General features: G+C 41.6%; 1 protein-coding gene across 8 annotated transcripts in view; it reads left to right on the top strand.

The window, feature by feature from the left end:
* The window catches only part of SPATA13 (spermatogenesis associated 13), a 354,900-nt gene extending 341,042 nt beyond the window's left edge, over positions 1-13,858 (top strand). For all 8 annotated transcript variants that reach the window (XM_079138816.1, XM_079138818.1, XM_079138817.1 and 5 more), the window contains 4 exons: positions 1,242-1,371; positions 2,943-3,315; positions 5,843-5,917; positions 10,066-13,858. In XM_079138816.1, coding sequence (XP_078994942.1) covers positions 1,242-1,371; positions 2,943-3,315; positions 5,843-5,917; positions 10,066-10,241 — 754 coding nt within the window. In that variant the 3' untranslated portion in view covers positions 10,242-13,858. The remainder of the gene's footprint in view (positions 1-1,241; positions 1,372-2,942; positions 3,316-5,842; positions 5,918-10,065) is intronic.
* The last annotated feature ends 60 nt before the right edge of the window (positions 13,859-13,918 follow it).

The following is a 13,918-nucleotide window of genomic DNA, read 5'->3' as shown; positions in this document are numbered from 1 at the left end:
ACACACACAGACACACACAATATAAGTATATATGTGAAACATACATTAAAAATCATATATAAAATGAAATTACAAAAAGCCCATTTCTGTCTTAAGTAAAACAGAGCAAAAATTTTAAAGAAAAAAAAAAAAGAAGCCTTATGTTCAACCCTTTTTCTGGGATTGTACCAAAAACTTACTTTGCACCCTTTTTTCATTTCTAAAGGCCTCTTTGGGGGGTTATTATGATAGCCCCCAAATATCATTTTTGTTTCTCCTTTCTGCTCTGCTTCTGTGGGACTACGCCTTTCTAAAGAAAGTGGGGTCTGCTTTATGGCAACGCTAGGACTTCTCACTGAGTTCAGCTGTGTTCGATAGGTTGACAGCAGCATCTATTTTCAAGGCTTTTTTCTCTGGCTGTGCAGGAGGATTCTAATTCAGTCCATTTGAGTTAACCCTGTGGCTCTGTCCTGCAAATCACCATAAGAGTGAAAAGTTCAGCTGTCAGCTGGATGATTGGTTTATGTGGCCCCAGATCATCAATGCTAAGCTAAACCTGACTGTGACACTTTCAGACACCACTGTGTTGCATCTTGTATGGATTAGAACTATGGTTTCAGTGTTTTCAGTATGTGGTTTTAGAGGCATGGGGATGGGGCTAGCTAGGAGGATATTTTACTTTAATTCAAGTGCAGCATCCAGAAAACACTTCCTAGCATTTTCTAAATGAACACCTATTGGTAAGGCAAAGGCTCTGTGAGCACGGACATAACTCCCCAATTCAGACTGTGGCTCATATTCTCTTATGGCCCTTTCTGAACAGGGAAAAGAGGAGACTTGGTGCCAAAGTTACCCTTGAAATGGTTAGTGATTTTTAAGTACTTTGTATAATAGAACTGGCTATGTCAGAATCAAAGCAATAATGAAAACTTTTCTTTCTGTATTAACAAAAATAACCCAGAGTCACCGTGACTAAAACTTAGTTTTCTTGTGGCATTTACTTTCATTCATTGTGATTTCTGGGAAATGAATGAAAACATTCTTATTCCAAAGAATTCTGAATTGCATTCCGCCAGCTCCCTTAACCTATGCAGACTGTAGTCTATTCATGGGGAAAAAAGAGAAAGGGAACAATGGCTATTATTTAAATGCCGCTTCGTCTAGACTATTAGTGTACAAATCAGGGATCCAGAGCATTATTTTGTCAGTACTCATTTGTGAGTTGAGTGTTATATGATTGAAATTAACTTCCCATTTTGCAGCGATTACAACAACATAAAGGCAGCCTATGAGGCCATGAAGAATGTGGCCTGTTTGATCAATGAGCGCAAACGCAAGCTGGAGAGCATTGACAAGATTGCTCGCTGGCAGGTGTCCATTGTAGGCTGGGAGGTAAGTGGAATATCACACACATACACACACACACAATTCCCCCCCCCCCATACCCCTTTCTGTACCTTTGATCTAGTGATGACATATTTGAACATCCTGTGACTGACACTTTATGTTCTTGGCTTTCAAGAATGGTCTGTGTATTTTGAGGCATGTTGATCTCTAAGCTGAGGAGGAATTATTACCTAGCCCATATGCTACTGTGAATATTATATAATACAGTACAAATATACTGTCTGATTCAGCCAATAATAATGGCCCAAAAATATGCATGCTATTATTTATTTATACATACGTATGTTACATACATACATGCTGGCAAACAGAGACAGTAGTTAGTGCCTGTATTGTATTTACACATGTCTGGCACTGTTCTAAGCCATTAGTTACATCTATGAACTCATTTAATCCTCTCAACAGTCCTATGAAGCAGACAGTGTTATTTCACCCATTTAGCAGAGGAGGAACTGAAACACAGAAGGATTGAATATCTTGCCTGAGGATATACACAGTAGAATTCAAACCAAGGCAGGCAACCTGGCTCCAGAGTCTGTGCTGGTAACCACTATACTGTACTGTTGCTGCTAAGAATAAGCCAGCCCTGCTCAAATTGTTTTTAGACCAAGAAATCATCCTATATCCATTCATTGGTCAAAAGAACTTACTCTCCCAGAGGATTGAGAGTTTGATGTGAGAAGTTAGAAGTTTAACTGAAGTAGACTATAACAGTGAAAGTGGGACAGAAATACTTACATTTCAAAGACCTTTTTAGACTTTTTGGAGCTTGGACAGGCCTCAAACTCCCTTAATATGTAACTGAAGAATCTGGGGCACAGAGTTGCTCCAGGCAAGTAAATAGAAGAACTATTTTGGAGTCAAGTTCTTTTGCCTCCAAAAAATATTACGTATGACTAGGATTAAAGGAAAGTAAAATCTTATAAAACAAAGGCCAGTGTCATACCAAATATCATAAAGTAACACTGGATTTTATCCAATCTAAATATTGTGAAAGTGTTTTTCTTTTTCATCTTGGACTGACATTTAGGGAATAATTTACTGTCAGAAGTTTACTAATTTGTCACTGGCAATTTGCTGCCTGACCTTTGTTTCCAAGACCTTAAATGAGTCATTATTCCAGGGAGCTGTGAGGTACCTGACTCAAAGGCCCACACGAGTCTGTGGTAGCACACTGTGTCCTGGTACAGGAAAACCTCTTTAATGCTTCCTTATTCTTGGAGGATCAGTCTTGTTCAGCTATCACTTCAGATCTTCGCTGAATTTCGTTAATTTAACATCCTTTTTACCAAATTTAGATCAGGTATACACCCCAGGTAACATCCAGGTACTATAACATTTTTTCATTGAGTAGTAAAAGAAAGAGAAACTTCATGGACATGGGGGCTAAGAAACCAAGGTCCTGCCTGCCTATGTGTGCAGACAGGCAATGGGTCATCTCTTTTCCCTTCTCTGGAAAACCCAAGAGAGACTGTACATCAAGACCCTCTTCTGTGTCCTGAATACCCAAAGGAATCAGAATTGGAAGATCTGAAAATGTGTTTTCATCCTTCCAGGGATTGGATATTCTAGACCGAAGCTCAGAATTGATTCATTCAGGGGAACTGACCAAAATCACAAAGCAGGGCAAGAGCCAGCAGCGGACATTCTTCCTGTTTGACCATCAGCTGGTGTCCTGCAAGAAGGACCTGCTGCGCAGGGACATGCTGTACTACAAGGGCCGCATGGACATGGATGAGATGGAGCTTGTGGATGTGGAGGATGGAAGGGACAAGGACTGGAACCTCAGCCTGAGAAACGCCTTTAAGCTGGTCAGTAGAACCACAGACGAGGTTCATCTGTTCTGTGCCAAAAAACAAGAAGACAAGGCAAAGTGGTTGCAGGCCTGTGCGGACGAGAGACGGCGGGTGCAGGAGGATCAGGAGATGGGTGAGCAGCCCTGGACCCCCAGGGCTTATGTGCTTCTGCTTTCCAACCTCATTTTCTGCCTCTCATGTTTGCTGTGTCCCCAGCCCACTCCCTGAGAGCTAAATCCCACCATTGGGGAAAGATAAAGGATTTTGCAAATTCTAAGTACTTCTGCATTTGCTCCCAAGACCAACGATGACAGGGGTGTAGTTCCTACTGACAGTATTTATTAGATATTTATGCTGGTTTCTTTGTTCCACATTTATAGATATTGTCTCTGTAAGACCCTGGGATATGGTTGCTTTTATTATGCCTGTTTTACAGATGAGAACTAGAACCTCAAGGAACCAGCCCACTCTTACCATGTGGCACAGTAGCATTTAAAACCAGCTCATTGTGACTCTGTAGAGACTGAGCCATACTCTGGTGACTCTCAGGCAGGCCATCAGAAGTACCAGATGATTCTTGAGGCTTTCCCTTCAGCAGTGGAAAGCACTTCAAATTTACCTTACTGCCTTGGTCTATCCAGACCCAGTTTTGCCTCTGTGTTTCCCCATTGTCGCCTACAGAACTATGCACTGTACATTGTAATTAAAACCCTGCTAGTTCATATTTGTTATTATACTTGTACAGGTTGAGCATTGCTAATTTTAAAATCCAAAATGCTCCAAAATTAGAAACTTTTTGAGTATCACCATGACGTCACAAGTGGAAAATTCCTCAGCGGACCTCTTGACAGGTTGCAGTCAAAATGTAGGAATACTGTATAAAATTACCTTCAAGCAATGTATAAAAGGTTTATGAAACAGAGTGGATTTTGTGTTTAGACTTGGGTACTGTCCCCAGAATACGTCATCGTGTTTGTGCAAGTATCAAAAAATCTGAAATGTGACACATTTCTGGTCCCAAGCATTTCAGGGATTTTGGTTGGTCTTCATGGTCTTTGCTGACCTTAAGCTATTGCATGACCCCATGAGGCTGAAGCTGCCACGTCACCTTAATGATGGCAGCACCCACAGTCTCTAAACCCAAGGTCCAGAGCCCCCCAAACACACTAAGGTTGAACACACATTGTTGAATGGAAGTCGGGGTGCCACAGGGACTAAGGGCCCTTAAAGATGATGGAATGAAATTGTCTCTGCAGTCTAAGTTGTCCCAGACTGCAAAGATCATGGGGTCCAGGATGGAGCTCAGGGACTGCCCTGCCCATCCTCACTCATTGCTAGAAGGAAAACCAAGTCACCCCATGTCACATGTAACCAGCTGCCATCTCCAGCCTTGACTTTGGCTTTGTTCTCACTCATGGGAGGGTTTGTGGGGTGTTGTTCTAGAGTTGAAAGGATTTATAAGTTAGGTTATGCAATCATCAGAAGCAGGAATCTATTCAGAGGGAAGAATGAATGAGGCCAGAAAGGCTGTGAACTGGGTGCTTATGGGATGGAATGGGCCCCAAGCCTCTGCCTAGAACACTGTGCCAGCCTGGGTAACTGACACATGGGCAGACACTGGAGGGGGCCAAGTCCAGGCTGTCTCTGACAGCCTAGGAGGCAGGAAATGCCAAGGGACTAGAGTATCTCCCTGAAGAAGGCATCAGGACCAATCAGGGTCAGATGCTGGGCATGGGGAGGAGTCTTATGCAGAGGTGGAGTCTGGGTCCCGCAGAGTGACTCAGGGCTTTTGTTTGTTGTTGTTAGTAGTGGGTTGAACTCAGGTGGACTCTATCACTAAGCTATATTCCCCTGCCCTTTCTATTTTGAGACCTCGGTAAGTTGCCCAGGCTGACCTTGAATTTGCAATCCTCCTGCTTCAGCCTCCTGAGTAGCTGGGATTTCAGGTGTGTGTCACCATCTCTGGCTGCTCGGGCAATTTGAGAAGTGAAAGCAGAGCCCAGCTCATGTCCAAGGTGGAGCAAGTGTCTGCCTCCAGGGGAGAGGCTTTCTGCTTCCCGCTTCTGTTTTCCCGCTGTCTGCTTCCTGCTAGAGAAGGCAGGAGTCAGCACCAGCTGCTGCTCCTCTCAGCCTTCCATCTCTCTGAATCTGGTCTCATCCCCACCTTTTCTAGTGCTGCTTGTTTTCACCCAGTTCACACAGTACACAGACACCAGGCACCCTTGTCCCTCTGCTGCAGAACTTTATGATAAAGGACACTCAGGGCACATACGCACATATCTGGGGTACAGAGTCCAGTTCCCTGCCCTCCAACAGCAGCTTCGTATAGGTGGAATCACGGCCTCACGCAACTCCCACTGCACGTAGGGAGCAAACCCTGGGCGCCTTGGCTGCACTGTCTCCTCCCAGGGCCTCCTGCTGGAGAGCGTGAGGGTGACCGCATGTGGAGTTTGCCCAGGAACGCCTGGCTCTACCCAGCCGTGTGTGGTTACTCACAGCACCCCATTTCACTCTTGGTGACGTCTGGGTTTGGAAGTAATTAGGAGGCCACCCCAGGACAGTCTTTCTACCCTCAACATTCCTTTAGATTGTGGTGCAGGTGTTATTCTGAAACGTCATCACAGGTTCTGAATATAGATCATGTTTTTTTCTTAATCCAGGAATGGAAATTTCAGAAAATCAGAAAAAACTCGCCATGTTAAATGCTCAAAAGGCAGGACATGGAAAGTCAAAAGGTAAGGCTTGAAGAAGTGTTGATCCCCTTAACAAGCATCAGTATCAGAATGAGGGTGGGGTCAGGGACAGCTAAGACCTTCTGTCAAAACGACAGACCCAAAGTAATTAGTGGTCAGTTGGAGATGGCCTGTACTTGGTTTGTGTTTTTGTGTTGTTTGGGTTTTCTTTTTCTTTTTTTGGTTTGCTTTGTCATTGTTTGTATTAGGGTCTGAACCTGGAGGTACTTTACCACTGAGCCACATCCCAGCCTCTTTTTATTTTTATTTTTTTTTTTGAAATATATTTATCTATATTTATTTATATTTAATGATGAAATATATTTCAAGTCCAAAAGTTGAAAGGATTACAGGTTTGATATGATTAGCTGCATAGTGATGTCATTCAAAACATAGTTTTTTTTTTTTTTTTTCTCATTTATTTTTATTTTTGTTTATTTTTTTTCTTTTTTTTTATTGTAAACAAATGGGATACATGTTGTTTCTCTGTTTGTACATGGCACAAAGGCATACCATTTGTGTAATCATAAATTTACATAGAGTAATGTTGTTTGATTCATTCTGTTATTTTTTCCCTTCCCCCCACCCCTTCCACCCCTATTTTTTATTTTTTATTTTTAAAGACTACATTTTGATTCATTGTACACAAATGTGATGAAACTTTTCATTTCTGTGGTTGTACACAATATAGATTCACACCATTCGTGTAATCAGACATGTACATAGGGTAATTATATCTGTCTCAGTCCACTATCTTTCCTTCCCCGACCCCTTCCTGCCCCATTTCCCTCTACACAATACAAAGTTCCTCCATTCTCTCCCCCACCCCACCACCACCCCTGTTATGTATCATCATCCATTTATCAGAGAAAACATTTGGCCTTTGGTTGTTTAGAATTGGCTTATTTTGCTTTAGCACCATATTCTCCAACTCCATCCATTTACCAGCAAAGGCCATAATTATATTTTTCTTTATGGCTGAGTAATATTCCATTTTGTATATATACTAGTTTCTTTATCCGTTCATCAATTTAAGGGCATCTAGATTGGATCCACAATCTAGCTATTGTGAATTGAGCAGCTATGAACATTGATGTGGCTGCATCACCATAGTATGCTGATTTTAAGTCCTTTGAGTATAAACTGAGGAATGGGATAGCAGGGTCAAATGGTGGGTCAATTCCAAGTTTTCTGAGGAATCTTAAAGGAGAGTCTACAGAGTGGGAGAAAATCTTTTCTACACACACTTCAGATAGAGCACTAATCCCCAAAGTTTATAAAGAAGTTAAAAAACTTTACATCAAAAATACAAACAACCCAATCAATAAATGGGCTAAGGAACTAGGCAGACATAGAAGTAGATATGCAGGTGATCAACAAATATATGAAAAAGTATTCAACATCTCTAGTTAGAGAAATGCAAATCAAAACCACCCTAAGATTTCATCTAACTCCAAACAGAATGGCTGTTATCAAGAATATAAACAATAATAGGTGTTGGTGAGGATGTGGGGGAAAAGGGACACTCAAACATTGCTGGTGTTGTTGCAAATTGGTGCAGCCTTTTAAAATTTTTTTTATTTATTCTTTTTCATTACATATGACAGTAGAATCTACTTTGATTTATTTATACAAACATGAATATATCTTATTCTAATTAGGATCCCAGTCTTATGGATGTACATGATGTTGAGATTCACAGTGGTGTATTCATATGTGAACATAGGAAAGTTATGTCCAATTCTTTCCACTGTTTTTCCTATTCCTAGCCTCGCTCCCTTCTGTTCATTCCTCTTTGTCTAATCCAGTGAACTTCTATTCCCCCACGCCCCACTTGTTGCAGGTTAGCATCCACATATCAGAAAGAATATTTGTTCGAACTTTGGTTTTTGGGATCGGTGTATTTCACTTAACATGGTAGTCTCCAGTTTCATCCATATAGTGGCAAATGTCATAAAGTCTTACTTCTTTACTACTGAATAATAATGTGTATATATACCACATTTTCTTTATCCATTCATTTGTTGATAGGCATCTAGGTTGGTTCCATAGCTTAGCTATTATGAATTGAACTGCTATAAACATTGATGTTGCTCTATCACTGTAGTATGCTGATTTGAAATCCTTTGGATATATACCAAGGAATGGGATAATTGGGTCAAATGGTGACTTCATTCGTAGTTTTTTGAGGAACCTTCATACTGCTTTCCAGAGTAGTTGCACCAATTTGCATTCCCACCAGCAATGTATGGATGTGCCCTTCCCTCCCCATCCTCACCAACATTTGTTACTTATATTCTTGATAATTGCCATTCTGATTGGAGAGAGATGGAATCTCAGTGTAGTTTTAATTTGCATTTCTCTAATTGCTAGAAATGTTGCATCCCTAGCCCTTTTAATTTTTTATTCTGAGACAGGGTCTCACTAAGTTCCTCAGGGCCTCGCCAAGTTACTGAGGCTGGCATTGAACCTGTGATCCTCTTCCCTCAGCCTCAGTGGCTGGGTGTGCTCGACTGTGCTTGGCTGCATTTGATTTTGAATGTGAGTGCAGCAAATGTCTCTGAGCTGCAGACGCCTGAGGGAATGATGCTGTTACCTACCAGGTCACAAGAGACTCTTTCCTCTTTGGGGAATAAGGAAGAAATCTGTACATTCAGAGCATCAGTGAGTTAAACAAAAATAAGTGGAGCTTATTCAGAGTGAGCCCCTTCATGTAATGCACATTAGAATTGTCTTGCAGGGACATGAGAACATCCACACCAGGGTGCGCACACACAGATGGGTTCCATAATGCAGATGATCTAAACCAATATTCTTATTTATTTATTTATTTATTTATTTACTTTTAAGTACAGAAGATTTAACCCAGGATGCTTTGCCATTGAGCCATATCCCTAGCCCCCACCCCCACCCCCTTTTTTTTTTTGTTTTGAGACAGGGTCTTACCAAGTTGTTTAGGTCCTTGCTCAGTTGCTGAGGCTAGCCTCAAACTTGCAATCCTCCTTCCTCAGCCTCCTGAGCCACTGGGATTACAGATGTATCCCACCATGCCCAGCCCATTCAGTAGTTTTCTACGTGAGAAGACAAAAAACAAGATCTTAGTTAAACCTAGCACTCTGATAGACCCTCAACTAATGACTGAGATTACCAGAATGACAGTGTTGCCCTACATTCTCTGTGCCGATGTACATTGTTTCCCCCCAATGAGTATCTTCAATGCAGAAAATCCATTTTATCTTTTTGTATGACTCCTTTTAATGGCAGGTGACTAGAAAATATCAGTTGGTTAGGATGTTCACAGGTCACTCACTCAGCAATTAGGCTTCTAAGGACTGGAAGGAGCACTAATATTTTGGGGGTGAATGCCATATTGGGTACTTTACATGGGTTCTTCTCTTATCCTTCCCCCGTCTCTGCCTCCCCATCTCCGTGTTAAGGTAACGAAAGCCCTGTGACAAGTTGGGGCAGAAGTGGATTCTCAACCACATCAGTCAGCTTCTGAAGCCCTCTCTTTCATCATATCATGTTGACTTACACAGTTTCCTTATGATCTTTTAGATAATTTTAATAAGCCTTTTTAATGACCTCTACAGATATAAAATGCCTGCCTGAGGAAGCAGGATTCAAGTGACTTGGTATCCCACTGGGGCACTCTTTGACGCATTTTACCTATACTGATTCATTTTATTCTTATAACAACCTGGTCCCCATTTTAGAGATTAGGGAATTTAGGTGCAGAGAACAAATACACCTACAAATAACTGCAGCTAGTCAGTGGCAGAGTAGGCTTTGAGCTGGGGCAGGATGAGCTTCAGGTTTTCATTTAAAGCACATTTTTGCTTCTCAACCCAACTGACAGCCCAGTCCTAATTCTTCCACTTACTGCTGTGTGACCACATCGCTTCTCTGGGTTTCAGTTTCCTTCCCTGAACAGTGTTAGGCGGATTCAATGAGATAATCTATGCCAGGCTTCCAACATGGTATCTGAATGTACCATTTCTTAAGATAGCTATTCAGTGTTCTTTTGGTTCTTTTGGATCATGTGAATTAAGAATTAGCTAAGATCTTTGAGTCTTGACACTTTTCTTTTTCCTTGTGGTTCTCTTGAGTGACCCTCAGTCCATGTCCTGTCTTCCTCCCCTCTGAGTTAGGCTACAGCGGATGCCCCGTTGCCCCGCCGCACCAAAGCCTGCATCCCCTTCACCAGCGCCACATCACCGTGCCCACCAGCATCCCCCAGCAACAGGTGTTCGCCCTGGCAGAACCCAAGAGGAAACCTTCCCTCTTCTGGCACACCTTCCATAAACTCACCCCTTTCAGGAAGTGAGCAGCAGGCCCACGCTTCCCCTGACGGACTGTGAAGAAGAGAAATGTGCTTGTTCCTTCTGTGTGAAACCCAGGGAAAATTTCTTAGTTCCAGTGCTGAAAACTTCTTTGGGGACTCAATGAAGGAGAGAAAGAAGTTGAACTCACCTTCACTCTTCAGAGACCGTGCTGCCTTGGCGGAAGGGAGGAGATTATGACACACAGCTCTATCCTGCACGAGAAGCCCCAAAGAGCACTCTGAGGTGGCTGGGACTTTGGAACCAGTGTCCAGTTCTACAGGAATGCTGTGGCAGTGGCCCCACATGCCCTGCTAGTGATGGGGACACTCTTGCTGCATTTCCAGACCACCAAGAGCTTTTCAGTGCTAAGGAAATGAGGATTGCTTCTGCATTTGGTTTCGAAGGAAATCGATGAGGGAGGGGGATAAGTATGATGCTGCCTCTCCCTACCATATGTCTGGTTGCACTTAGAAGGGGAGCTCTTACTCCCTCTGGTAGTAGGGGATCTACTGCTGCTTGGAGAGGACCATGGTGTTCCCTGGTGTCATCTGTGTCCACGCATTTGCCAAATGCAAGCTTCATCTTGCAAGGTGCCTCTTCTTCAAGCTAGTCAGGGAGATTACATCCATCTCCTGGCAGCAACAGCCTGAGATGCGGAGGAACTGAGGCATCCTCCGGGTCATGCTACTTTCAAGGCCAGGGAGAAATGCCACTGCCAGCCGGTTTGTCCTTGGCAAGTTGGATCCTCACCTGCCTGTGTGCCTTGTGTAACTCCTTGAGCGGAAATCACATTTCGCTCATGCACCCTAATCTAAGAAACTGCATTCAAACAACTGTTTGCGATATAAAAGCTCATTTACTTTAATTTTTTATAACATGAGAATGCACCAGTTAGAAGGCATTCTTAAAAGCCTCCTGCTCTTCTACCAACAGTTGTTTCTAATGTCTTCACCAGTAAAATTGCAACTCAGCCCATGAAGAAAACACAGGGCAGAGTAATTCTGCTTCTTGGGGGTTTAAAGCTGCCTTTGTTATATAAACCCAAAACAGTAGTGCATGACTGTGGCATGCCAACAGGTTCTTGAAGATTCACCACCTGTAAAAGAAACCTGAACAAAATATCTAGGCTCAGAGATAACAGTCTCTTTTCAATGGAGGCCACACAGGCTGATACCTGCAGATAATAATCTCCATTTCTTTACCTATTCTGAAAAGTGTGATGAAAATAACTTCAATATGTCTGGAGAAGACAGGCTCTGCACTGAGTGTGCTAACTAGGGAATATTGTGTCACATAGTTTGTGGATTTTTGTTTGAGAAGCTCATTTTTTGTATGCTGTTCTTGCAAAGTTTCTTCCCCCACAGATCCATGCTTGAGAATAAACAGGTCTACAATGTTAAAGGCCAAGGGGTCAACTCCAAGGATATAGTTGTCCGCCACCTTGCCATCTGCAGTTATTCGTGCATCAAGAAAACATAACTCTGTACCTCTCTGCTAGGCCCTTAGGGCATAGTGTGACTATTCAAATGCAGGCTTACATCAGCTTGCTGGATGTTTGCCTTGCCCTGTGGCTGACAGCCCCCAGGTTACTTCTTTTTTACCACAGGTCCCTTGACAGAAGAGGTGCTATGGCTTCATGCATTGGTTGTGTGTGTGTGTGTGTGTGTGTGTGTGTGTGTGTGTGTGTGTGTCTGTCCCCTTGAATAGTTGTCTAAAACTCAGTTGCATTTATATAACTAACATTTTTACTAACAAAATGTAATGATATATTTTGAAAACGACTTTTCTGTGCTAAATAGAGCTATTTGTATGTACAGCAATTTTGAACAGGTTTTTGTTGTTTTTAATGTAATATAAAAGAATTACTTTAAGGAAGTAAAATCACTTGCTTATGTTACATTTTCAGTGAGGATTCATTCAAGTAAGGAGTCAGAGGACTTCCATTTGCTAGTATTGACCAATAGGCAATGAGGAAAGGCTTTAGTGTTTTGTGACCAGTCCTAATGTGTTTCCCAGCTGAGTCCTCACTTCCAGTTCCCATCTACCTCCACAGACTCCCTAACAGAGAATCATGAACACCAGGACATGTTTTTGTTAAGTCAAGGTCAATTCAAGACCGGGGATTGCCCCCGTCAGTTTTATGCAGCATGAGAGTCACTTGATCAAATACCTGTCCAGGTGGATTCTACTTGGATTCTGAGGTGATTTTGAAAACTGCTAACATTTTTTTTTTTTTTTTTTTAAGTCTAGAACATCCTTTGACTTCTTGAAAATCTGTGTAGCTTGAGTTTTCTTACTAAATACCTGGGTTCTGCAAAGAACAGAATGCCTCCTCAGGTATTCTCATTTTCAGCTTGCCATACTTCCTTCTTGTATACTTGGAGAGAGAGAAAAAGAAACAACAAAAAACCTCTGCCTGTGTGAATTTTATTGGGGACCCCACCCCCACTGCCCAATCTCTCTCTTTATCCTCCCCCGCAACCCTGGTGGGTCTTTTAATTTTTTGACCTTATAAATATGTATGATTTTTATGATTTTATGTACCAGTTTAAAAAATAAATTTTTAAAAATTTAGAATAAAATAAATAAATTTAAACTTTTTTTAAAAGAGAAAAGTAGGCTTAGATAACTTTGCTGGTTGACACCATTTTGATGAATTTCATTTGTTCTGTCTTTAGTGTTTCAGAATTTGCTAATTCTGTGAAAGACAGTTGAAATGGCCTTGGGTCAAGAGCAGCTTTCTCAATTTTGATCATACCTAAATGTATGAGAACCCTGTAGTGAATTTTAAGCCATCACAAACAATATTTGAAAAGTCCTAGAGAAGGAACATTCATTGTCTTTGGCCTGCTAACTAGGAAGAGGGTGACAAGCAGTTTGCCAGCACTTTCATGGGATACTGTCTACATGGTTTGTTTTCAGTAAGTCTGGTTTTTGTCTCCCTGCTGGTAGATCTGATTCTGTAATTAAAAACACATCACCACCATCAATGCCATTTCCAAATATTGTGCCATCTAATCTAGTTGAGGACTAATGCTACATCTTGAGATGCACTTGTCCAAACACATAGCAAAAGTGTTTTACTTCAAAATTTGCTTCACAATTGGAATCTGTTGTAAAAGCCAGGTGGTCCAGCATCTGGCCAAGCAGAAATCTCTGCATGCCTGAATCACTGATATTCCTGAATACAAATCAGTCTACTTTTCCTAGTCAGTATAGAAGAGCCTGATTTTCCAGAGCTGGGAGAGTATTACTGCATTATTCTTACATGAAGGAGAAGAGAACTGTGAAGTGTTCTTAAAAGGACAGTGCCAACAAGTGTGAATAAAATGTCCTTTCAATGGCTTACAGGCCAGGGATGTTGGACACAACTTCTATTTTAAACTGCTAGCAAAGTTTTCCCTGTAGCATGCTTCACCTACATACTATTCTCATTTATCCTGTTTGTTTTCAAGATGTAATTAATGCGAATGGAGTTCAAAGATTTTGGAAAAAAAGTAAGTGGAAAATTCTAGTTGGTCTTGGAAGGAGATTAAAAGAAAAAAAAAAAAAAAACCCAGAAGCTTAAATGTTTTATGTAAATTTACCTGACGACAACATACATTTATTATTGCCTTTAGTTACCTCATTGGCATTGACATTTGTATTTAGAAAATACTTTGAACCAAGTATTTGTAAT

Source organism: Sciurus vulgaris (genome assembly GCF_902686455.1).
Source record: "Sciurus vulgaris genome assembly, chromosome: 4".
NCBI lineage: Eukaryota > Metazoa > Chordata > Mammalia > Rodentia > Sciuridae > Sciurus > Sciurus vulgaris.
Note: the sequence above shows the minus strand (reverse complement) of the source record. Positions and strands in the feature narration are given on the sequence as shown.